At 47.5% G+C, this 23,792-nt stretch overlaps 14 protein-coding genes across 14 annotated transcripts; 10 read left to right on the top strand and 4 right to left on the bottom strand.

Moving 5' to 3' along the window:
* Nucleotides 1–620: 620 nt before the first annotated feature.
* On the bottom strand, nucleotides 621–1,540 carry FPOAC1_007873 (uncharacterized protein; the record flags this gene model as incomplete). Its single annotated transcript, XM_044852321.1, has 2 exons — nucleotides 621–1,318; nucleotides 1,366–1,540. 2 exons carry the CDS (start codon nucleotides 1,538–1,540, stop codon nucleotides 621–623), a joined length of 873 nt encoding a protein of 290 aa, XP_044704991.1.
* Nucleotides 1,541–2,708: 1,168 nt separating this feature from the next.
* Nucleotides 2,709–4,471, top strand: FPOAC1_007872 (uncharacterized protein; the record flags this gene model as incomplete). The annotated part of the gene is made up of 3 exons (XM_044852320.1): nucleotides 2,709–3,113; nucleotides 3,154–3,271; nucleotides 3,678–4,471. 3 exons carry the CDS (start codon nucleotides 2,709–2,711, stop codon nucleotides 4,469–4,471), a joined length of 1,317 nt encoding a protein of 438 aa, XP_044704990.1.
* A 182-nt stretch (nucleotides 4,472–4,653) lies between these two features.
* ARG6 (Protein arg-6, mitochondrial) lies at nucleotides 4,654–5,947 on the bottom strand (the record flags this gene model as incomplete). Its single annotated transcript, XM_044852319.1, has 4 exons — nucleotides 4,654–4,709; nucleotides 4,757–5,016; nucleotides 5,064–5,370; nucleotides 5,416–5,947. The coding sequence occupies 4 exons, from the start codon at nucleotides 5,945–5,947 to the stop codon at nucleotides 4,654–4,656; spliced, it is 1,155 nt and encodes a 384-aa protein (XP_044704989.1).
* A 1,552-nt stretch (nucleotides 5,948–7,499) lies between these two features.
* FPOAC1_007870 (uncharacterized protein) lies at nucleotides 7,500–8,515 on the top strand (the record flags this gene model as incomplete). Its single annotated transcript, XM_044852318.1, has 4 exons — nucleotides 7,500–7,569; nucleotides 7,620–7,683; nucleotides 7,709–7,932; nucleotides 7,977–8,515. 4 exons carry the CDS (start codon nucleotides 7,500–7,502, stop codon nucleotides 8,513–8,515), a joined length of 897 nt encoding a protein of 298 aa, XP_044704988.1.
* Nucleotides 8,516–9,006: 491 nt separating this feature from the next.
* FPOAC1_007869 (uncharacterized protein) lies at nucleotides 9,007–10,751 on the top strand (the record flags this gene model as incomplete). Its single annotated transcript, XM_044852317.1, has 2 exons — nucleotides 9,007–9,104; nucleotides 9,173–10,751. 2 exons carry the CDS (start codon nucleotides 9,007–9,009, stop codon nucleotides 10,749–10,751), a joined length of 1,677 nt encoding a protein of 558 aa, XP_044704987.1.
* Nucleotides 10,752–10,819: 68 nt separating this feature from the next.
* Nucleotides 10,820–12,171, bottom strand: FPOAC1_007868 (uncharacterized protein; the record flags this gene model as incomplete). The annotated part of the gene is made up of 3 exons (XM_044852316.1): nucleotides 10,820–11,665; nucleotides 11,709–11,916; nucleotides 11,960–12,171. The coding sequence occupies 3 exons, from the start codon at nucleotides 12,169–12,171 to the stop codon at nucleotides 10,820–10,822; spliced, it is 1,266 nt and encodes a 421-aa protein (XP_044704986.1).
* Nucleotides 12,172–13,466: 1,295 nt separating this feature from the next.
* On the top strand, nucleotides 13,467–14,468 carry FPOAC1_007867 (uncharacterized protein; the record flags this gene model as incomplete). Its single annotated transcript, XM_044852315.1, has 1 exon — nucleotides 13,467–14,468. The coding sequence occupies one exon, from the start codon at nucleotides 13,467–13,469 to the stop codon at nucleotides 14,466–14,468; it is 1,002 nt and encodes a 333-aa protein (XP_044704985.1).
* Nucleotides 14,469–14,489: 21 nt separating this feature from the next.
* Nucleotides 14,490–14,916, top strand: FPOAC1_007866 (uncharacterized protein; the record flags this gene model as incomplete). The annotated part of the gene is made up of 2 exons (XM_044852314.1): nucleotides 14,490–14,519; nucleotides 14,572–14,916. 2 exons carry the CDS (start codon nucleotides 14,490–14,492, stop codon nucleotides 14,914–14,916), a joined length of 375 nt encoding a protein of 124 aa, XP_044704984.1.
* Nucleotides 14,917–15,086: 170 nt separating this feature from the next.
* Nucleotides 15,087–16,249, bottom strand: FPOAC1_007865 (uncharacterized protein; the record flags this gene model as incomplete). The annotated part of the gene is made up of 2 exons (XM_044852313.1): nucleotides 15,087–16,133; nucleotides 16,184–16,249. The coding sequence occupies 2 exons, from the start codon at nucleotides 16,247–16,249 to the stop codon at nucleotides 15,087–15,089; spliced, it is 1,113 nt and encodes a 370-aa protein (XP_044704983.1).
* Nucleotides 16,250–16,528: 279 nt separating this feature from the next.
* FPOAC1_007864 (uncharacterized protein) lies at nucleotides 16,529–18,531 on the top strand (the record flags this gene model as incomplete). The annotated part of the gene is made up of 5 exons (XM_044852312.1): nucleotides 16,529–16,583; nucleotides 16,630–16,906; nucleotides 16,953–17,088; nucleotides 18,314–18,432; nucleotides 18,483–18,531. 5 exons carry the CDS (start codon nucleotides 16,529–16,531, stop codon nucleotides 18,529–18,531), a joined length of 636 nt encoding a protein of 211 aa, XP_044704982.1.
* An 87-nt stretch (nucleotides 18,532–18,618) lies between these two features.
* Nucleotides 18,619–18,934, top strand: FPOAC1_007863 (uncharacterized protein; the record flags this gene model as incomplete). Its single annotated transcript, XM_044852311.1, has 2 exons — nucleotides 18,619–18,847; nucleotides 18,906–18,934. 2 exons carry the CDS (start codon nucleotides 18,619–18,621, stop codon nucleotides 18,932–18,934), a joined length of 258 nt encoding a protein of 85 aa, XP_044704981.1.
* Nucleotides 18,935–20,595: 1,661 nt separating this feature from the next.
* FPOAC1_007862 (uncharacterized protein) lies at nucleotides 20,596–21,183 on the top strand (the record flags this gene model as incomplete). Its single annotated transcript, XM_044852310.1, has 1 exon — nucleotides 20,596–21,183. One exon carries the CDS (start codon nucleotides 20,596–20,598, stop codon nucleotides 21,181–21,183), a length of 588 nt encoding a protein of 195 aa, XP_044704980.1.
* A 284-nt stretch (nucleotides 21,184–21,467) lies between these two features.
* On the top strand, nucleotides 21,468–22,064 carry FPOAC1_007861 (uncharacterized protein; the record flags this gene model as incomplete). The annotated part of the gene is made up of 2 exons (XM_044852309.1): nucleotides 21,468–21,743; nucleotides 21,792–22,064. 2 exons carry the CDS (start codon nucleotides 21,468–21,470, stop codon nucleotides 22,062–22,064), a joined length of 549 nt encoding a protein of 182 aa, XP_044704979.1.
* Nucleotides 22,065–22,538: 474 nt separating this feature from the next.
* Nucleotides 22,539–23,133, top strand: FPOAC1_007860 (uncharacterized protein; the record flags this gene model as incomplete). Its single annotated transcript, XM_044852308.1, has 3 exons — nucleotides 22,539–22,590; nucleotides 22,839–23,003; nucleotides 23,075–23,133. The coding sequence occupies 3 exons, from the start codon at nucleotides 22,539–22,541 to the stop codon at nucleotides 23,131–23,133; spliced, it is 276 nt and encodes a 91-aa protein (XP_044704978.1).
* Between the last annotated feature and the right edge of the window lie 659 nt (nucleotides 23,134–23,792).

Genomic DNA, 23,792 nt, shown 5'->3' with positions numbered 1-23,792 from the left:
CACAAAACACCGCATGATGGAGTCATTTGAGTCTTTCATGGGGACTCCCACACAGAACATGTGTCACGGCTTGAAGGCCGTCGAACTATATAAAGCCTCTCCTCTTGTCAATGAGAAATCTTGAGTATCACTCTCATCTATTCATTTATGCAACTTCAAGCTCATGGCACTAATCCATTTAACGTCCGGCTGATTGGGCTTTAGAAAATTGAATTTTACATATAAATTCAATGGGTTAAGAAGCCTAGACACTCGTTGATGGCCTACTTACGTCTCACCGATCTCGAGGTTTTTGAACTCGGGAGCGAAGAGGAGACACCCACTCTCATCGGCAACATCGGCAACATTGGCACCCCAATACGATCTAGATGGCATGCACACTTAGACGACGATTCGGTCTCGGAATGACGGCGGGGGGATGCGGTGGGAACAATTATTACTGAGATTGTTTATAATGTACGTCGGAATGGCAGGATGTTGATAGGAACCCCAATAGGTTCAGACCAAAGTAGTTCCTCACTTGAACAAGGACAATTGTCTAATAGATTCTGTCTAAGTAGCATGAAGACCCTCTAATTTCGTCCCTTATGCTTCTAGTGACCAGCTACATATACTAAGACTCACCATGATGAATGCCCTCCGTCAATCACAAGATTACTCCCTGTCATGTAACTACTCGCATTGCTCAACAAAAACAACGCAGCGCCCTTAAACTCTTGAGTTTCAGCCAATCTCCCCATCATAATCTCCCTCTCCCACTCCTCCTTCAACCCAGGCACCTCCTCAAAGTTCTTCTGTACCATGGACGTCATGATATGGCCTGGACTAATGCAGTTCACTCGAATGCCTCCTGTACCATCTTTTTGTACGGGACTCCACTCCATGGCCAGATTGCGCGCCAGTTGGATAACTGCTGCTTTGGACGAGTTGTACACTGGAGAAATAAGACCGCGGTTCGCTTTAAGGCCAGAGATACTAGCGATCATACAGATGCTTCCACGCTTCTTGTACTTGAGCATTTGCTTTGCGGTCAACTTGGCTGTCATGAAGACTCCTGTGTAGTTGATGGAGAGCATGTGGGCGATCTCTTCGGCTTCGTATTCAATAGTGGGAGAAATGTGCTGTACTCCTGCGGCGGCAATCACGCCGTCTATACCACTGTTCTCATCTGCGATTGAGGTGATGAGCTTATCGAGACCGTCGACATCTTTAACGTCTTGTTTGCGATAGTGCAATGAACCGCCCCATTCTGGAACGACACGCTTTTGGGCCTCTTCCCAATCTTTGTCAGGCTTCTCAGCACGATCCAGGGAATACACTATTGGTACGGTTAGCAGTTTTTCATCGACATTTCGTTAAACATACCCTTTCCGCCAGCCTCGACCAGACTCTCAGCAAGAGCGAGACCAAGACCTTGAGCGCCTCCTGTAACAATAAAAGTCTTTCCCGCGAGATCAAAGTCGGCAAAGCGTTTGCGACCGACATTTGTTTCACGGGGTAGTGTGAGACTGGCTGGATTCTCTCTTGGATCTGGGTTCATTGGTTTTGTTGTGGGGTTTGAAGTGTGTATTGCCCGTTGACACACAGGCTTTGAGTTGAATTGAGGTGTTTGCTGGAGGAAGGCTATTTGTTCACAGATGAATGGTTTGTTGGAGAGTGAGCGCATGGCTCGCTTGAGTAGTAAAGACATTGTCGGCTTAGATGGAGGATTGGACAAAAGCTACAGGCGCAGTAAGCTGGATGTAGATAGCGGATCGATGCGACGGTGGAAAATATCGTGGATAATTATTCGAGTTGTCTTGTATTTATACCATTTATTCCTTTAGTGTTGTCAATTCTTCCTATGCTTTCCTGACGTTTTGGCGACGTAACAATTACCCAGCATCACTCCAGCATCACCAACAGCTACATGTTTCACAACTTCATAGCCAGAAGCCATATAATAACAACGATCTAACAAGTATCCAAATGCTGATCCCGGTTTCGTTTTCCGGAACTTCAGTTCCGCCTGTCAGAGATGCAAATCTGGGTCATCTGTGACTGCCACGACTTGGCGTCTGACGTCTGTATAACCTCACATCAATCCTGTCAGATTCAGTCCCACTTTTTCGATCACCAATGCAGATCATAACGAAACAAAGATCTCTCGAGGCAACAAGGAAAAGTCACACAGATCCTTCTTAGAGTTCATTTATTGGCTTTGTGTGAGAATAAGGTTGCTCTCAGAGCCCTATTTTCGTGACGAGGCTGCATCTATCGAGATTATATTAAACTTCGAGGAACACCCACATCAATTGGCTTACAGCACTTATATTTTACAAGGAAAGTTGTGAAAGAAAAACTATAAGTTCAAAACCTAAATATTGGAACTATGTTAAAATAGATATGAAGCCTACACGCCAGCCATTTTACTTGATCTTGTCCTATCATATCGGCCCTATACACCATTGGGAGCCAAAGTTAACGACATACAGTTCTACGACTAGACAACTTAGTACATAGTTTATGAATGTTCTTCTGAAATGATAATGCTAGTCTTTAGGCAGTGAAAGTGTCTCATATATAAATTACCCATATCCTCCTCTGATTCCAATTCCTTCCTCTTGTTTTTATAAACACACACAAACACACACACATACACCTCTCTATCTCTATCACTTCCAACATCACTGTTGGTTCTACATCAACAAACCCAGCTACTCATCACCATGTGTCAAGCCGAAAGTGCCGAGTTCAAGGCCAAAACCAAAGAGATCTATTGGCCGATTCTCAGGTCATCACTCCTGAATGGCGACCTTGGCATCCAAGACCTGGACCTAGACTGTCCTATCTGTTATACTAACATGGGCGTCCACCCGGATAACTACGGCCCCAAGAACGAATACGGTCATAACCATCGAGCCATTATCCTTGCTTGTGGTCACACAGTAGGCAACTCTTGTGCATACCTTGGCGACCTTAAAGCTTGCCCTATCTGTCGTGCTAACCTCACGCACGCTTGTTGCGGCCACCGCCATAAGGGAAATTCTATACCATGGGAAATCAAGGAACTCGACTCTATACCTCAGGATCTAAACTGGGGCGGCTTCATTCCTGGATCCTGTAACTCCTGCGTGGCACGCCAGAGTTTGCATATGCTGATGGAATGGATAGCGTGGAGTGCACCTTTATCACGACTACCAGCAGCAACGACTTCAAATCGAGAATGAAGGGCATCTTTGGTTCCACAAATCCATGGGTAACGCAAAGATCTTGTCTTCGCCTTTGAGGGGTAAGACAACAATGAGAACGAAGATGATTGTGGCAAAGAGTTAACTAGCTGGACGTGCTGCCAGCTTCGTACAACACGTTGGCTGGTCGAGTTTATTTGGCTTTCATTTCGTGTTTCTGTACCCTACTCACATAAATCCAAGACCACCAGCTGTAAGTTGACACATTATCTCTACAGTCAATTGGCATCCAAACTCACACAGATTCTTCTCAAAGTTCATTTGTTGGCCTGCGTACATATCGACAACTTTTTTATGAGTCACAGCGTGTAATTTCATCAGGAAAGTTACAAAGAAACCCCTTGGTTAAAACCTAAACACTGGAACTGCCTATGTATATATAGGGCCTGCCCTGGGCATTTTTACTTGATCTTACACCAATACGCAAGTTCTGCTACGCACTTTTAGGACGATATCTATACCAAACTTGGCTCCGTCAAAATGATGGTCGACCGCCGTTCCAAAGGGGTGGATTCATTGTCAAGCCAATGCGACTGAAGGAACCGTTGCGGACGAATCTAGCTCAATTATCGACATATCACATTCAGCTTTCGGAGATACTCTCTCAATCTCTTGATGATCTCGTCACGTTCGAATGTTATTGTATGCCTGAATACACCCTGCCATTGCTCCCTCCTACCCAGTCCTGTCGCGACCATGGTTACTCAATACGGCCTTTATTTGAAGCCTTGTACATTGTCTATGACGATCAGTTTGAGGATCATGATGAGATGGACAAACCTGCCGGTATGGGGGAGTATGCAAGCAATGAATACTCAAGGCAGTCAAACGACACTGTGTTACTAGTGAGGACGGGGAAGGATTCCCATCTCTCATCACCAATCAGCTTTCTACCCCTTTTCGAATCTGGCCTGGCATTCAACGTCAACCGCCCTGATTATCAAGACGAGCCAGAACCAACAGTCGTTCGGGTTAAACTAAAGACAGCGCTTCAATTTATTGGGGACCTACTAAAGAAGGAAGAGGCTACCCAAGTCATGCAGAGAAGCATACAGGAGCAAGACAAAGGTTGTCAGAGATATGTTGATAGTATGATTGAGTATTGTCGGGAATTTGGCATCGACTCGCACGAACATTCTTGGTTTGCCTTTCGGCGCGTCCGAGCAAGATTGGAGAATGAGGCATTTGAAGAGGATCAGGTTAATCCACCGTGGAAATGCCTACGTCGATGGACTTTTTGAGTTGAGTCGGATGGGAATATCTTTAATTGAGCTTGAACTTCTCCATGGGGTAGATTATATTTCTGATGCATGCCATGCATGACAAAGTAGAAACCGAAAGTTTAATGGATATTTAGGTCTCTTGTACCAACAATTCTAGCGTCCGAAGCATAACCTTTATACATAATTATCTGTTGCCGCTCTTACATGACGGGAATACCCTCGTACTCTCCGTAACCCAGGGCGAGGTTCATGTTTTCTATAATTGGTTAGACAGATCCAGTTGCCGGACAAGACGTTACTTACGCAGACATTGAGTAGCGGCACCCTTTGCCAGATTGTCGATGGTGACGACAACCACAATGCGCTTTCCGGTGCTGTCGACAGCAAAGCCGCCAATCTCGACTCCGTGGCGGCCTGAGATGGCACTCACCAGGGGTGGTTCGCCGACAACCTTGATAAGCTTCTCTCCGGCGTAGCGGTCCTGGTACAGTTGTCGAATATCTCGTGAAGTCATCTCCTTGGTAAGGGGAATGCTAATAGTCAGAGTGATACCCCTGAACCATCTTTTGGTCTGTTAGTCAATGCCAATGTTATGTTTGTACCAACTTACCCAGCAACGTGGGGGATGAAAGCGACGGGGTGGTTGAGTTGTGTAGAAATCTCGCGCTCGTGGATGTGTCCGGTAAGAGAGTAAGGGATGATGGCATCCTTGAGAACTTCGACGTTGTTCCTGGGGTTGGGCTTAGATCCGGCTCCAGAGTAACCTGAGACACCGAAAATAGTGGGTGTTCCCTCGATAAGGTCAAGAGCTCCAGCGAGACCAATCTGAGCACCAGTGGCGTAACATCCGGGGTTGGAGATGCGGTTGGACTGCGCAATCTTGGATCGCTTAACAAGCTCGGGGAGACCGTATGTCCCTGTGACCGTTAGTCTCTATTCAACCCGTTTTCCTATTTACCTACACTTTTCGTCCCATCGATAGTCGGCAGAGAGATCCACAACAACGCTCTGGCTCTTAATTCCATCCAAAGCATCAACATAAGGCTTGCAAACACCGTTGGGAAGAGCCATGATCCAGCAGTCAACCTTGCCTTGGCTGTCCAATTGAGCAATATCCTCAGGCGACAAAGTCTCGTAGATGACCTTGCGCTTGGTGTAACCCTGAAGTTCCTGTCCAGCGAGTTCTCGAGAAGAAACATGGGTAAGCTCCATGTTGGGGTGCTCGTTAAGAAGCTCAACCAAAGCTGAACCAGTGTATCCTCGGGCGCCTATTAGACCAATTCGAGAAGGGCCATCGTTTGAAGCATTCTTCTTTCCCAAAGGAGGGTTGGGGTTTGTCTCGGCAACATAACCACGTCGCTGAATTTGCTGGCTCATGCTAGCAATGACGAAGTTGTTTCGACCGGCGAGGTATCGGGTAGGGCTGGGGCCCATGGCAGGGAGGACGGGGATGGATCGTCGAACGACGCGACGAGCGCCGGCCCGGAAGACCATTGAGGTGGTTGAGAACATGGCGACGGGTGCTTCGCAAGCCAATTGACGAGTTGATTAGAGTGCTTGAGCAAGATGCGACGGCTTGTGGAGAAGGATTTTGTTCAAGGAATTGGTCGGCGATTGTTTTTTCCTGCGGCCGAAATCGCTCGATCGAGGTTGCGGGGTCATACTGAACTTGAGATAGCCGCGATTGACTAACCGGATAGATCTGACCATTGGGCAGCCACCATAGACGCGCAGTACCTGCTAAGGTATGAGATGTTTTCTTGGTCAGGTTTGAAGAGCAAGGCTCCTTCCTTTGATACAGGGTATCTAATAGGCAGTTGGTAGTACTGTTTGTTCCTGACTTGCTGCGTCTTTGTGGGGAGTTCAGCTGAAGAGATGCACTTGGCATCCATAGGCAGGTTGATTTGGCGTTTCTTTCATGAAACCTCACAAATCCATCGAGCCGCAGCTGGTATTGATTCAATCAAATCACATAATTATGTTGCCGTACTGAACGTATCAATCCCATCCGTTAATGATAGGTAGACTCAGCTCAAATCTCCAAGTTTTACCCGACAGCACCAATGCATAGCATTCTCTTCTTATTGGTCAACTAAATCGCCGGTCGCAGCACTACGCAGGGGCATTCAACCTGGTAAAGTCGGCTTTGTGTGATGACGAAAGCTGCATATGTCAGTCATCAATCATCAGCTCATTGAAGCTATTTTTCTTGGTTGAATGACGATGAGAAAAAGACGCTTCTGGAATATCTGATCCAGATTGTTCAAGTCAGCAATTGACTTGCAGTGATGTATTCCATACAGTCGTGTCTTTCACATGCTTGACAACGTCTGTCGTCATCGAAGCCATCGCCGTCTCGTAACAAACCGGTACACACGTTTCAGTTGGTGTCGTGTGTAACCACCCATTCAAGTTACTCGATGCCAAAAGATAGAGACTTTAGAACAGGATAGTGTGTCTAAACGCCAATCCCTTGACAATGAACTTATCGTCTAAAACAAAGACCCTCAGCCTCTTCAGCTTAGTGTCAATCTTTTTATCCCTTGAGTAATGGCGCTGAACCCTGGTCATATTCCCTTTTGTTCTGAGCTGCTGAAGCGCCCTGGTTACTGAAACCTGTCCTGGTCAGCACAGTGTTGGAATTGACATACGGTCTTACAGCCACTTGTTCATTCCTTCGGTTTCAAGTTTGAATGATGGGCAGTTCTTGCACTGTGCCTGATATCAGATAAGCCAAAGATGAAAGAAATAAGCAACAGTCTAGTTCATGTCCAATGACTCAACTATTTCGTCTCTTATGATATCACTTCCTACCGTGAGGCCACCCCTCTTGTCCTGGAGCTTGAGCTTGGGCCATACCGTCCGTAAACCTAAAAGCGGGGGCAGGCTCCGTCACTGAATCACTAACCCCCTGCCTTGATTCTTTACTCGTCCTCTCGTCAACTTCTTTTCATTCTTCCCTTCTTCAATCACCTACGCTTCATCGACATACTCAGGTTCTAAACATTTACGCATATTCTACGACTCAATACATACATTCAGCAACATGGCTCCTCCGCCAAACCCCAATCTTCCTCTCCAAGAGAGACTTATGGCTCTTGCCCAAACCCTTCAGTGTACGTGGTCAAATGCGCTTATCTAGAAATTGCATGCTAATTCGTTGCAGTCGGTTGGTTTGTCGGGTATGTCTATCATGAACTTCTGTCGCAGTCTGCTGTGACGGCCAAAGTGTATGACCTGTACTGACAATAACAGCCACCTCACCCTCATCCTCGCAACGATTCGATATGGCTTTTCCTGGTTGAGGATGAACTACTATACCCGTATGGCTCAGTTCTCTTACCGCACAGCTTTTATTGCTGCTGCCGTCACCTATGGCATCGTCGTCTACAAGACCATGCGCGCTCGTGCTAAGACCGGTCAGCGTGCTGCTCCCACTCCCCTGGCTATGCTTGCCGATGAGAACATTCAATACCTTGGTAAGTTTCTCGTCAATCCCATCTACAACATGCTAACGAAACAGCCATGTCTCTTGTTTGGCTCTTCTGCCCCCAATATCCTCTCGCCTTGATCCCTTATACCATTTACTCGGTCTTCCACGTTGCCACCTACACTCGCGCCAACTTGATCCCCGCTGTTCTGGCCCCCAAGCCTGCTCCCGAGGCTGATGGTGCCACTCCCAGCCGCCGAACCAGCGTCGACCACCCTCTTGCTAACCAGATTGGCGCTTTTGTTAAGGAGTACTACGATGCATCAATGGCTATCGTTGCTTCTCTTGAGATTGCCCTGTGGGGTCGCATCTTTCTCTCCGCCATTCTCTTCCAGCGTCGATCATGGATTCTTATTGTCCTTTACTCCGCTTTCCTCCGAGCTCGTTACGCCCAGAGCACCCACGTTCAGCACTCATTCTCTCAGTTGAGCGCTCGCGTTGACTCTTTTGTTAGCGCTCAGGGAACCCCTCCCGTCGCTCGCTCTGTTTGGCAAACCGTCAAGGATGGCGCAAGACAATTCCACGATGCTACTGCTTTGGTTGGAGCTGGCCCCGCTAAGAAGTCCTCGTAAGCGAGAATGAGGGAATAAATAAGATTGGTCATGGAATTGGTATAATTTAGATGTTAAGCTTGAGAAAATTATAAAATTCTATCCTAAACCGAGTAATTTGTTGTCATGAGTGTTTGTGGCAGTCATGCGACCAAGATTGTCTACTTTGGCAGCCCTTTGTTACGTGATATCACAGAGAGAACCAGATGGAGCATTGGGATGGGCTATGTAAGGCTGTGTTAATTCGGAAATGCGCAACCCAATATCATTACCTGTCATTGTCTTTGTAACTTGTCCTGACGTCCTGATTTTGATGATCCGATGCGATCATGTAGTGGGGCACGGGGATGACGTCGCCTGCCTGTCAAGTTACTTGCCTCAGCCTGATCTCAACCGGTTCCATTCATCTACACTTCAGCACCCGCTTCAACTCTTTAAAATCTAGCGGAACTACAAGTGATCATTCTAACCACTTTTGAATAGTTTTTACCGCTTAAAGAGTCAAGCTCGTCATGGCGTCTATCTTGCGACAAATTGTCGCGGGGCCACGTGCTCGCCATCCTGAAGCTGGTTTGGATCTTTGCTATGTTACGGATCACATTATCGCAACGTAAGACTTTCGCCAGTTATTCTCCATATGCTGGGTCATCTTTATTATTAGACTGCTAACCTGAGTAGATCTGGACCTTCAGAAACATACCCCCAACTGGCATACCGAAACCCTCTCGATCAAGTCGTCAAATTTCTCGATAGCAAACATGGTGAAGATTGGGCGATCTGGGAGTTTCGAGCAGAGGGAACAGGTTACCCCGATGAATCCGTGTACGGTCGAGTGAGGCATTACCCATGGCCTGATCATCACCCTCCGCCATTCCGACTCGTCCCAATGATCATGGCTAGCATGCGCAACTGGCTACACGGCGGCGAATTAGATGGTGGAAGAGTCGCAAGCGATGGAAGACCCATGTCTGCAAACAAGGATACTCTCACTCAAGAACAAAAGGATGAAAAGCGCAAGAAGAGAGTGGTTGTGGTACACTGCAAAGCCGGCAAGGGACGCAGTGGTACAGTGAGCTGCAGTTATCTCATCGCAGAAGAAGGATGGAAGCCTGAGGATGCTCTTGCAAGATTCACCGAACGACGTATGCGCCCAAAGTTTGGTGCCGGCGTATCGATTCCCTCGCAGCTTCGATGGATCAGCTATGTCGAACGCTGGACTCGAGGCAACAAGAAATACACCGATCGACCTATCGAAATCGCCGAGATCCACGTCTGGGGCTTGCGACACGGTGTCAAAGTAGACATTGAGGGATTCACGGACGAAGGAAAAAAAATTGACGTCTTTCACACGTTTAAGAAGGAGGAGCGCGTGGTTGTCGACCCCAAAGCACCAGAGGAAAGCGGTATTAGCGACATGATCTGGGAAATGGCAGGATATCCCGCTGCCAAGGCAAACCAGCAAGCGCCAGAAGAAGCACACTTTTCCGATGCAACGAACCCTGGAGACGAGCCGGCTGTCGAAGACAAGGGCAAGAAACATGCTCTCAAGAGGAAAGGGACAGAGATTTTGCACAAGGTGTCGACCAAAGGCGCAAAGCCCAAAAACGATTCTGCTACATCTTCAAAGACGGATGTCACAGATAATTCCGAGGAAGAGCCTGGTGGTATGGCAGTCATTTTGAGGCCAAAAGAACCAGTTCGCATTCCAAACAGCGATGTCAATATCTCGGTCGAGCGTCGCAACAAGACTCCCAAGAGTATGGGCCTCACTATGGTTACGGCTGTTGCGCACGTTTGGTTCAACACTTTCTTTGAGGGCGAGGGACCTGAAAGAGACGGTAAAGCTCTCGATAGTGGTGTCTTTAGCATTGAATGGGATGCCATGGACGGAATCAAGGGGTCTAGCCGCAAGGGTTCTCGAGCTTTTGATCGTATCGCTGTGGTGTGGCGTGTAGCAGGTACCGATGCATTGCCTGAAGAAGTGGTCGAGCCAGCAGAGGGACAACCAGTACCTCAAGTTCGACCAGCAGATTGGAAGGGTGCGAATACGGAAGATCCCGATAACCAGAAGGATTTGGGTCTCCGAGTGCAAAGTCCTGCCAGTGCGGATGTGAGCAAAGCTAGTAGCATGGCGGAAGACCCTGGTGAGACTAAGCAGAATGATGGGGAGCTTGAAGGTGTGAGGTCTAGTGGACCGACAGGAGAGGATTTGCACATTGGAGATCACGGAGAGGTCAAAGAGAATGAGAAGAAGTAGACTAGATATCCATGAACTCGACGTACATAGAATTGTAATTAACAGTGGGTATCTTGGTGAACTTGATCTCAGTGGCGTCTACCCCTTCCTCCTCTGTAGTGTCTATCCCCTCGATATCCTCCATAAGGTCCTCCTCTTCTATCACCACGATCTCTGTGCCCCCGGTATCCTCCTCGTCCAGGAGGTGGACCCTCTTCAGGGAGCGGCGCTATCGGCTCTTCAACCTCGACCTCGTACTCTTCATATTCATCTTTAAAGAATTCACTCGTCATCTCTTGCTCCCTCTTTGCAGCCTCGGGATCAAACACAAACCGCATCGTTCCCTCTTGTCCACGCGCCGTACGTCGTCCCGAAGCATCTCCTGGCCAAGACGCTGCTGTCACGGGTGTTGTAGCAGATGCAGGTGTAGATGGCTGCGGATCTTCAGCTTCACAGCGGTTGCAAAAGTTCAGATACCTCGGTTCGAAAGCCTTGTCAAGATCGTTATTAAGCCGAATCTTGATATCGATAATCCTGTTCTGATCAATCTGCGCCCCAATCTTTGTGGATTTAGAATGTTGGACATAGAGATCCAAAATATCCAGCATCGTCTCCATAACAGCACCGCGACTGTACTGCGGTTTCGTCTTTGTGTATTCCCGAACCTTTTCGACGTGTTGCTCCGTCATGAGAGCTGTGAGCTCCACGATAGCCATGACCATGGAAAAGGTTGTGCGCTTGATAGGGACAAAGGTTTTGTAAATGTCGATGCACATAACATATGCTGTGTCGTAGAATGGTTTGCCTGCTTTGCCGAAAATGTCACGGACGACTTTGACGAGGAGTTTTTGAGGGTAGCGCGTTCGGAAATCGAAGCCGATCGTTTCGAGGATGAGGCGTTCGAGACAGATGATGATTTTTCCTTGTTCAAAGATCTAAAAAGTCAGCAATGATTTGTTTTCATCACAATTGACGTACCTTGTCATCCGGTGCTGCAGGCTTGTCGGGGTTCTTGACAGCATGCGCTGCTGCTAGAATGTCCTTGGACTTTTTGATTGTGTCCTCCACCTTGCAAGCGACAAACAAGGAAGCCAGCGCTGCGTCTTGATAGTCGTACTCTGCATCTCGAAAGTTGAGTCGAAACTTGTGAAAGTATGTGCACGCCGTGTCAAAAGTGCGAACAGGTCTGTCGAATTAGTTGCGTACCACAACAGAGATGGTGAACATACAGTTGTAGATACTGTCTGACGTTGTCAATCAGTTGCACGCCTTTAAGACTGTAGTTATCTTGTCTCGCGGGATCGCAGCCATTGTCTTTGAGCATGCGACGCAGCTTTAGCTCTGATGTGTATTGATTCGAACTGGAGATGAAGCCTGGATGAGGCCCGATTTTGGGTATACCGTCGCCATTTGTTGCGGATGTATCGCGGTTGGACGCCATTTTGGGTATCCCTATAGGGTCGTTGTCTGCAGGTTTCGTCGTAGACATGGATCGTCTTGCGTCGTGAATTCTTCGGTCGCAATAGGATGTCTTTCAGGGTGCCGGTTTCAACAGCCTGTCGCGCGTGATTTTGGCACGATACTGAAGTAAGAAAGGCGATTGGCGAGGAAGAAACGTTGCTTCATGAAAGAGCTAGGTTCATGTGTTGTCGCGTGGAAATAAATCACTTGTCATGATGCAAATGTTGCGATGGGGCGGAAGCTTGTTGTGGCGCAGGCATGACGCCACAGTTGTCGTCTGGTTCTGCTGACATGTGTCGCCTCGATCTGGGAGCCAGCATATTACTCTCTTGTATGGTTGTCAATTGTTCTCTGCTCGAGTATGTTCAATCCGCTATTCTCACAAGGCTCTTAGCTGTCGATTCTGTTTTATGGTAATGCCTTGGGTACTGCAAATTGCTTCAGGACACGAGCCCGAGTGCTGTCCTCTTGGCTTTTTGCATCTCAACGCTTCTTCCAGTCAAATACTTGTAAATCGTCCTCCGCAAATCGGCTACTGATGGCCTGTAATTGCTCTAGTGATAGCTCGTTCATTGGGATATCATTCTGCTCGCTCACGGCGTCACATCGTCCAGAGATGTGGTGCTCACGGAGGGTACAGGGTAATCAATCGAGAGTACTTCAATCTCGACAAATCGCCTATGCCCGGTCCAGAAAACTGAATGCGGCCGTTTCTGTTCGTTCTGTTGGAGCCTGGAATCGGAGGCAACTGACATCAGGGTACCAGGAAACCTCGCTGTTGAGCAGAGACGAATTAGTAGACCAGTCATGATACTTGGACCACACTTTATTGCTTATTCTTGTCCCTCACTTAGACCAACGTTTCTGTTACCCACCGGACTGATCGACAGGGTTCCTTGCATCACTTAGGCGCTACGGATATGTCCACTTAGTTTGGTCGCGTCGGGAAGCCGGGACCTGCATGATGGAGAGATAGGAAGTTGCTTCTCCACGAGAGGAAAGAGTGATTACAAGGAGATTCGTAAAAATGGAAAGATCTATGGAACTGCATGCGATCGACAGTATCTTCCTGCCATAAACGTTTCACTCAATTTTCCTCGCCAAGCATCCCTGTCCCGCGTTCCTACGGAAAGTGGAGGTCCTAGCTTGGAACCATGTAGGTGACGACTGACGTCTTCATCTCCAGGCAACTCTCCATTCTCATCAACATCACTTCATCTCATCACTCGCATCATATCAATCATCCATCTTTATCGGCGCTGCACTTTCGTTATCATGCTTTACCCTTCTTTGCTCCGTTTTGGCTTTGCCATAGGAGCCCTCGCCAGCCATGGCCACGCGGCACCCACACACTCCAATGATGACCTGACTGATACTCCCCTGCCTATTGTCGTTTGGCACGGTCTAGGTGACCAGTTCAATAGCGACGGCATGAAGAGCATCGAAGAACTCGCTGAAGCCATCAATCCCGGTACTTTTGTTCACATCATCTCCCTTAATGAGGACCCCAACCAAGATCGCTCTGCTACCTTTACTGGTAACGTCACGGATCAAATCAGCAAGGTCTGTGAGGAACTTTCCAAGCACCCAATCCTCTCTACAGCACCTGCTATCGATGCCATCGGTATTTCTCAGGGCGGTCAGTTCCTGCGTGGCTATGTTGAACGATGCAATTGGCCCCAAGTCCGCAGTCTTGTTACCTTTGGCAGCCAGCACAATGGTATCGTCAAGTTCAAGGCTTGTGGTCAGAATGATTGGCTTTGCAAGGGTGCCATGGCCCTTCTTCGATTTAATGTCTGGAGTAACTTTGTTCAGTCACGTCTTGTTCCAGCCCAATACTACCGCGATCCCAGTACCGAACAGGATTACAACAATTATCTCGACAACTCCAACTTTCTCGCCGACATCAACAACGAGCGTGAGCTCAAGAACGTCAAGTACAAGGCGAACCTCGGCAGTTTGACCAACTTTGTCATGTGGATGTTTGAGGATGATAACCTGGTTGTTCCAAAGGAATCTTCATGGTTTGAGGAAGTTAATGGCACAGAGAGCATTCCTCTCCGAGCTCGCAAGATCTACCAAGAAGACTGGCTCGGTCTTCGAGGTTTGGATCGCAATGGTGGACTCCACTTCCGAAGCGCCCCTGGTGATCATCTCCAAGGTATGGAGGAGCTGCTCAACCAAACCATCACCGATTACTTTGGTCCTTGGAAGCGAAGCTTTTTATCGCCTGATATCTCCATCGAGGAGAATGAATGGCAGGTGGAGGAGTTGTAGGTAGACTCCGATGGGTTCGGTATGCGTGAGACAACAGGCTCCGAGGTTTATGTAAGTCGTGCTCTAGGCTATGGGCCAATGCATGATCACTAACCTTGAACAGGTACATGAAGAACGCGATTTACAACCCCCTACTACTACTATTACTACCTGTGTTGTCAGCCCTGTATATGCCGACCTCGACGGTGATGAGGAATCGTTTTGGCAAGCCCGTGACACCACCGACTCGGATCTAGCAGACTCGGACGATTTCTGGGATTACGACGTGTCGGATGATTCGGAGGCTAATGACTACACGGACTCCGATTATATCTCCTCGACGGGGAGCTACACATCTTCCAATAATCGTTGTCACTGTTCTGTGGAGGAAGGTAAATCAGTGTGTAAATGCGACGCTAGCTCTTCAAGTGAATTCCGACAAGATTACAATGTTCATGATACCTATTGAAGAATAATGGGGATGCATGAAACAGGGATTGCTCATAATATTGTTATGAACGCATGGACGGAGACAAGCAGTAGTATTACTCAACAGTTAATATTGTTAGGAATGCAAGTATAAAGTTCGTTCTACTGGGTTTTTACCATTCAACGCCCCAACACCAATGCAAATACATTTTAGTTGTCAATAGCCTTCTTGGCCGAAGCCTTTTGCTTTCTCAAACGGGTCTTGCGGTCAGAGATTTGCTTATCAAGCTTGTTGTCGTCGGCTTCAGGAACTTCCTTCTTCGCCTTCTTTGGAGCAGCCTCGACCTCCTCAGCATTCTCGAGCGACTTGCGCTTCTTGCCAATGTTGGCCTTTTCGCTCTTAGCCTTGGCCTCTTCCTCAGCAATGACATCCTTCTCATCAAGCCAGAGCTCATCAGTCAACCAGATAGGGAGAGCAGTAGTCTCGGGACCCTTGATGTAGATGCTCTTCATGTTGCGCCACTTTTGGGGAATCCACTTCTCGATCATACCGGTAACAACAGCATCGACATTGTCGGCGATTTGTTGAGCGGTCCAACCAGAGTATCCAACCTTGATGGAAGTGTTTGTTGATGGGGTAAGGCTGACGAAAGCAGAGTTGACAGCCTTTTGAACTTCCTTGGCAATCTCAGCAGGTGTACCAGCATTGACGGTATCCTCAGTCTTGACACGCTTCTGTCGCTTTCCGTCGACCTTGGTAACCTTGGCCTGTAGGTTGACAGGAACCGGTCGCTTCTGCGTTGTCTTGTAAAAGGTCTTACCCAGAACCTTGGGTAACCGGTTAATGATGCGGTCGTCACCAAGGAAGATATCGGCCTCGTTAAAGAGCTTTCGTTGAGCCTCGTACTGGCTGTACTTGGCCTTGAGCTTGCCAAAGTCGACGACACGAGTGATGCGCTTACGAAGCTCCTCGGGGAATTCTTCGGAAGCGACAATGTTCTTGTAGGCGCGCTGAGGCTCGGCGGTGATGATGCAGATGGTGGTTGTCTCGCCGTTGTTGAGGGAGTGAGGAAGGGCGATCTTGCCGGGCTGAAGACGGGCCTTGTCGACGATGTGGCGCTTGGTGGTCAAGTTGAGCCAGATGGGAATGTTTTCGGAATCTTCATCGTCGAGGAGGTTGCGCTTGCCAGACTCGTCGGACTTTTGCTTGGAAGCCTTTTTGATGTGTGCCAAAAGAGCCTTGGACGCCTTGAGGGTCTGGCAATTGTTAGAGCTGTTGCAGATGTAGATTGTCATCGAAAACATACCTGGTCAGGGTTAATTGAGGCGACAGCTGTAGAGCCAGTAGCGACGACTTCCTTTGAGGGCGCCATTGTCGCAAAATAAGTTGATGTTGGGATGTAAAAGTTGTTGATATGATAGTGGGGGCTCTACTTTATCAGTAGACAAGAAAATAATTTTTTCTGATGGTCGCGATCGGAATATGCAAGACCCGAGCTCCGGCCAGGGGTCTAGCGGAGACGGGCCTCGGACTAATCGGACCCACTCTTTACCATGGCTTACAAGATGATCCTACAACATAAACGAAACATACCAAACAATTATTTGTACAGTTTCCAAGTCGAGACGATTGTTTATATCTGTCAGACATCATGTCCCCCGAAATGCAAGATCCTGGTAATAGGAGATCTTCCTGTGACCAGTGCAGTATGACCGTCATTCCCGCTCATATCCGGTATGCTGATCCATCCAGGACAAAAGAAGCTCAAATGTGATGGCGGATATCCTTATTGCGGAAGATGTTCGAGTATATCAGAGAGCTGTGTATACTCGGCCAAGTTGCCGATGGGAAGACCGAAAAAGAGAAAGGTCACGGAAAGTGAGGTCCCGAGCAGTACGGAGAGCAGGACGTCATCATCAACTTTGGCCATGAGTATTACAAGCGAGACGGGAAGCGAAGTTGGGAGAAGATCAAGTTTTGATCACTGTCAGTACATGTCGGATGATGCACCGTTGGAGATGTCTCTTGGGTTAGTTAACCTGAAAACACCTTGATGGCTTGCTGACCCAGATCAGATCAGATACAAACGTTGATCCGAAGCTCTTGGCTTTCGACACAGACCCCCAAAGCTGTGCATGCCTTGCCAGTCTATATCTATCACTAGAAGAAGTCCGGAAAGCAGACGACTTGCCCTTTACATCTCGATTATCAGTGTTACGACATTTGACAACCACAGCAGCAGGGATCATTCAGTGTCAGATATGCCCGACAAAGTTTCTCTGGGCAATGCAGAATGCTCAACTTCTTAATACACTGATCGTATCCCTTGCGGAGGGGTATAAGAAGATTGTCAAATTTGTCGAACATGAGACAATACGAGCTCAAGAAGCCAACGAAGATAAGAGTTTAGTTATAGCTGAAGGTCAACAGCCCGACATGCCAGGCTTTCAAATGAACTTGGACCCAGAAGATTGGCAGAGTATTGCAAACAAAGCCATCAAAGCAGAGTTATTTGGCATGAAGCAAACGACGTCATTCGTAGGAATGTTGCAGTTGATGGAAGATAGACAGAATGCATGGCATTCAGGGCATACTCATGTTGCGCCGGGAATCGGAACTCGCATGCCTCATCAGATGCATGAGAAAGAGCCGCATTGTGTTTCGGTTGTGAAGCATACGAGGGATATGATATGTCATTTGCTGTCTGATGTCTGAGTGGATTTGGGAAAGGGAATATGAGCAGCGTCCTCTGGGTATTAGAAAACCTGGCTGCTGGAAGTTTAATAGACGAAATTAGCGAGACACTTTATGATACTTAAACTATAGCTCTAAGACTACTTATTTTTGTAACCTACTTAGGAGGTCATTTTATCTGCTACCCACTGGGGTGTGTCTGTTTGGTAAGAATAAGAACGACTTAATGGGGAATGGACTAGACCTTTGGAAAGCCGATAAATGCGATTTGAGTGCAATGGTGCTCGATGGGTTGGGACAACAGCACAAGAACCTGGTTGAGAGTGGGCTGCTGTAACATTCCGTCATATCTCCTGACCCTGGGACATACGTTCGATCAATGATAATCCTCGGAGCAAGGCCGGTGTATGGTATTCGGGAAATGCAGACACTCAATGCACGTTGATGGAACAACAAAGAAGGGACAAGATGGAGAGTGACATTTACCCCAGGGCCGTTGGGCTGAGAGTTGGCGAGTCATGCGTAGATCCAGAAGAACGGAAACTGCCTTACGACCACATACCACCGCAAACACTGCCTCTTTGGGAATCTCTGCTCAGCTGGCTTTGCATTGTTGGTACGTGGTATACAATGCGGTCAGAGGTAGGGGTGAAGATGGAACAAAATTTGCTTCTAGAAAACTTTGCAGGTCTCGTGGTTGGGTTTCAATTTCACCCTGAGGTGTGTGAAGCTTTTGGGACAGACTCACCGAAAGAACTATAGTGACAACACTGTCTTGGCTGCTTCTGTCTCTGTGACAGATGACGTCCAAGTCCACAAATCCTGGTTGCCTCTCCAGGACCCTAGATTGAGGCTCAAGTTGTGAGTAGTATTTACGTCACGAGGTGATAGGCCAGGCCCATACTCGGTAGTGACACCCAGACAACGCATCCCCTACCAAGCGACACTTTGCGTGGTTAGTTGCATCCCGTTTGCTGATCCCCCGGTATGGCTTCATGTCTCAAGTGCAGTGAGGCCAGAACCGCTAACGTCTCGGCCGAAAACACAATGTCTGCCATGAACAGGGGTGAAGCATACGTTGGTTCTGGAGCGACTTCTATTGGCAATGGGGATCAACACAACGGAAACCGCACCGAAAACAACTACTATTCAGTCAACTTTGCGCCAACATTCACACTGATTCTCAATGTACATTTGGATTCACTAATATTGTATGCCCTTGGGCAGCTTGGACCTCCCCAGTTGATGGGCTGGAAGCGTGAAATCGTCGACAAGGGTATTGTGACAGTGCTATAAGGGTATTTACCTGACTTCTGACTCTGGTCTGTTTACAGAAACCATGCAGGCCTGTTGCCAGCACTGATACTTGCCGACGCATCTGATCATTCATCTTTGGACGCAGTGTTGTGGCACGTATATATTTGCTTCCTGATTGGCGATGAAGAGGTGGATTCTGTCTCAGAACAATGAGGCATTTAGCGGACTTAAATGCGTGATGCGGTGATGTGCGTCTATCACACGGCGGACAAGTGACCTGTCACAAGATGGCTTTAGTATTGAAGGACGGCTCAGACTGGATACAATGTATGACTCGAATCTAAAATGCCGAAAAGAAATGGAGACAAATGTTCCATACAATATGGCTGCAGTCTTGGTATAGCGGTGTTGATTCTCTTATCACGTATGTGACAGTATTATGTCCGAGACCCATACCACATTTTGAGTATGGAGCCATGTGAACCCTGCATATCTGCGGTCTTGACCAAAAGTAGTAATATGATGCAAATACCAATACAGACACATACGAAAATCAAGACGCTCGAGTTTCCAAAGACTCAAAACATGACTGTGCCAGCTAGATAGTTTCCAACTGCCATTCCATTCTATGATCCGTATGTTTTTGCGAATAGTAGTACGAGCAAATGTGAACTCCTTTCACAGTTGACCTGGTATACTGTAGAGTACAAAGGTCGTTGATAAAAGATGGTGTCCCCCTTTGACAACAAAGACATCCCACTCCGCAGCCGAAGCTCGAGACCAAGTTTACAGATTACTAGAGGCCAACAGACCTCAAAAACTCACACTAAAACATTCAATACATGTACAATATCGAAAGTGGCACAGTCGTCCTTTGCCACAGAGTCTATGATCTGATAACATGTTCATAGGTAGAGAGTCTCCAAGTCTCCACGATCCCTACTTACCAAACCCCACGCATTATCAAACCGGCTTGTCAAGGTATGGGAGTTTCAGTTCATCAGCCTTATGCCATGTCACTCGCTTTGCCTCTGTGGTACCTCGGGTATCACCGACTGACACACTTGGTACTGCTGTACTCGATGACCGGGTATTCCCCAGTATTTCCACTGATTGATACCTAATTTCTAGTGTGGTATCTAGTGTGGGAGGGAGGGTCATACAGACCTCTTTTGAGGAATTCAGTATGCCACGTCGAAGACTATCACAACTCCTGTATTTTCAACGTGCTATCACCGCCTTTGTGACTGAAAGCGTGATCAAGAAATTTTTTAAATTGTTCTTGGCTTCGTTTGACCGCTATTTCTTAACCAAGAACTCTCGCAACGATAGGGCCTCGCTTTTCAAACTGAATTTACCATGGCTGAAATCATCGGCGTCGCCGCCTCGGCTGCTCAACTTGGTGCAGCATGCTGTTCTTTGCTCGAAGTCTTGAGAAAGATAAGAGGATGCACAACTGTACTCAAAAACTATTATAATCAACTACAACAACTACATAGTCTTTCTATCAGCATCCTCGAAAACCCTCTTCTGCAGACTCCTGAGATAGGAACTCAGACAAGAGCTCTTCTATCAACCATAAACAACAACTGTATCAACTCCCTTTTGAGGAAAAAGAAATTACTCCGCGCTTGGGGCTTTTTATATCGAGAGCAAGAACTTCTCGATATCTTTGTTACACTTGAACGACAAAAGAGCACACTATCCCTGACGATCCATCAAATACAGTCGAAAGCATTGTATCAGATCCAAATTGATATCCAAAGAATGTCTTCAAACAAGGTCATGGAGGAGACAAGAGCCAAGTCTCAGGAGAGCTTCCTTGAGTTTCTTCTTCGCGGCGCAACTTTGGAGAATCCCTCTTCCCAGCACAAGGAGATTGTCCCCGTCAGCTTTCCTCGGTCTCCGGCAAAGTCACACGTGGCAATGGCCTACCAATATCAGACTGAGTCTAATCGAAGCATTACCGCCACTATCACGCTCGTTCCCACAGGATCAAGTGCCTCGAGCATTGGCCCAAAGGCCAACCAAGGCCTCAAGTGGGACGGCTGTGAGGCAGACCAAGGTTTTGATCAGAACAACGGACATGAATGGGACATTGGCAAAAACATTTCCAACCAAGTCAAAGAGAAGAATCTTGTTCAATGTGAATACAGGGATTTGATCAATATAGGAAGTGGCAACCAGCACAACGGTCATTGTCTCGAGATTGGAGATGATGTCGGCGGCATAGTTCTTCCGAACATGGACGGTGATAGATGGACTCGTTGCAAGGTTAAGAATGCTGCTGTGGAGAAGAAGGGTGTTTCTCTTGGAACGCAGACCAATGGTCTCAAGATCAAGATTAAGAAGTGAACAACCACAGAGGACAAGGAGGCGATTGCAGGACGGCAATGGGAGCTATTTTTAACAGAGTCTGTCGCTAATATAGATTGATTGATTTAGAGTACTAGTATCAGAGTAAACATAGATAGAAAATTAAGTAAAATCTGTACTGAAATGACTGCCCTTCTAATTCTACTGCATGTTGCTTGTAGTGATCGAGGTCGCCACGTGACAAATCACATGATCTCACCAAACCACTTTAGCATGAGAGCAATTTTCGACTTCTTTCCACATAGCAGACAGTCCCCTTAGCAATGAATTTTTTCAATCCCTTCTCCCGCCAAGGGGCTCAATGGACCTTTGTCGGACATTCTTCAGAATTTCCAGATGTAGATGACGATGCGGGCAATCTAGCAAAGCACCGTCTGTGCAACGCAAAATCAATACCGGGATGCAAGGCTTTTCACATCCCAAAGGAGGATGCATCTTTGTCGAAAGAGGTAGAAGTCGGAGATGATGCGCTGGGACAAACACTCGAAGATCAAGTCCTCGTCTTTCAATACAAAGGAAAATTCCACGCAGTTGACCATGTGAGTTCAATATTCTTAGGGGCAGACTTTGCTAATACAATGTTTTAGTCTTGCCCACACAGCCAGTTCCCTCTCTCAAGAGGCACGCCTTTCGACATTGAGGACTTTGGCGTTACTCTCAGCGTAGGCGTAACATGTCCCAAGCACGATTGGTCCTTTGATCTCTTTACCGGGATGTCTGATCGAGGGAGTTACAAGCTCAAGACATGGGAAGTTCAAATCCGAGACGCCAAAGCACAAGAATCTACTCCAGTGGACGCAGACATCGAGAAAAAGAAGGACAGTGAAGTCTGGGTGAGGAGAAAGCAGAGGATAGGTTGATACCCTATTGCAATCCTCAACCGGAATGTCAAAATGCGAAGTGCTTTCCCTGCCGTTTTTGGTTTCCCACGAAACACCTCAAGTTAACCAGACAGGTGCAACGTTGCTACTGCCTATCGATTCGAAAGTCGCAACTCTGGGCAGGGTCTAATTCCTGTGCTGGGTTCGCCGCCATCGTCGTCGGCTATGCGCACACTACGCGGATTTTGATAGGCCTTGGGGGATTTTGGTCCCTTTTCCGTCAACTCTAAAGGACCCATGTCGGCCCTTGAAGTGTCGTCGTCCCAAAATACTGAACTATATTCGAAATAACCTGAAATTGGGCGTGGATCACCCCTAGTATGATCAGATCTGCGTTTCTTGTTGTACTCTTCTACCCTGCCCTTCCACCATGATACCTCATCTGATCTGAGGCTGCCTGGGAAAAATTCATCCCTGAGAGGCAGTCCCAATCCATAAGTGGCATGAAAGTCCATGATTGAGTCCATGACCTTTCGACCTTTGATTTGCTCCACATGTTTTAGCGGTATGTTTCTCATTTCTGGTGTTAAATCTCTTGCTGCAAGCCAGGCGTTTTGAAACATGCCCAATGCCCCAATACCCAGAAGACACCAGGACTCGGGGAATTCGCTTCGCTCAGATACATTGATGACTAGCAGAAGCCAAAGTACCGAGAGACATGCGCAAGATGCTTGTGTGATTATGAAGCCCATTGGATATCCGCGGAACATCCAGAATCTTGACTTCGTGATGCTGATAGGGAATTTTACACAGAAACTATCGCCATGAATAGGCCGGACAGCACATACCAAACATCGAACGACGGAAACGGTCAAAGTCAAATGACACTTCATGAGACCGATCAAAGGGCACCATGGGACTCTTCAAAGCACGCCGTATCCTGGGACTTGTCCAACAGGAAGTTCTGCCCATTTGGCAGTAAGTCTACCATTCATGCCATTGAAGCAGCTGGAAATGACTACCGACATACTGAGGAACGGAAAACAAAGCCGTGCAGTTGACCTTGCCGACGAGCCGCGAAGTAATAGTTAAACGCCAACTCGGTTGAAACGTTGTACCTACGATATTGGCCCACAATATGAATTCACTCAACGCTATCAGTTCAGACGTACTCTTGAGAGGCCTTGTATTGCTTCAAGATACATATTTGCCGAAGCTGAGAATCATTTCAAGACAGGTTGAAGAAAGAACAAAGAGACATCACAACCACCCGCCTGCGACGAAAACTGTGATGAGGTCAGAAAAGGATCTGTATGTACGCTGCTCCGTATGCAAGACCTGGCAAGAATGAGCTTCGGTTTTGAAGGGGTTTAATAGGAAGTTGGTGAGTGGGCGAGTTTCCTGGGATGCCTCCTTTGTCCCAGACAGGTTGGAATCGCCGGGTTCCTCGGGGTTCCGGCCTCCTCAAATGACTAACTTGGACCTTTAAGGATGCTTTCCGACTTGAGAGTGCATCGGTAAGGCGAGAACAATTGTTTCTATATCCATTGTCCAACATGCTCTGGTCTTGCTTCACAATACCTACTCTACTCCGAGGTATCCATGTCTCAACATCTAACTACAAGAAGACCAAACCTATCGTTCTCATGCGAATGTACTGAAGTAAGTCTCGAATCAACTTCTCGCGAACCCGGACAGTGAACACGATTAGCGAAGACCAATGAGTTCCGAGCGGACCACCGGGAAAGTGGAGAGTAACCCGACAAC

Source organism: Fusarium poae, chromosome 3 (assembly GCF_019609905.1).
Source record: "Fusarium poae strain DAOMC 252244 chromosome 3, whole genome shotgun sequence".
NCBI classification, from domain to species: Eukaryota; Fungi; Ascomycota; class Sordariomycetes; order Hypocreales; family Nectriaceae; genus Fusarium; species Fusarium poae.
Note: the sequence above shows the minus strand (reverse complement) of the source record. Positions and strands in the feature narration are given on the sequence as shown.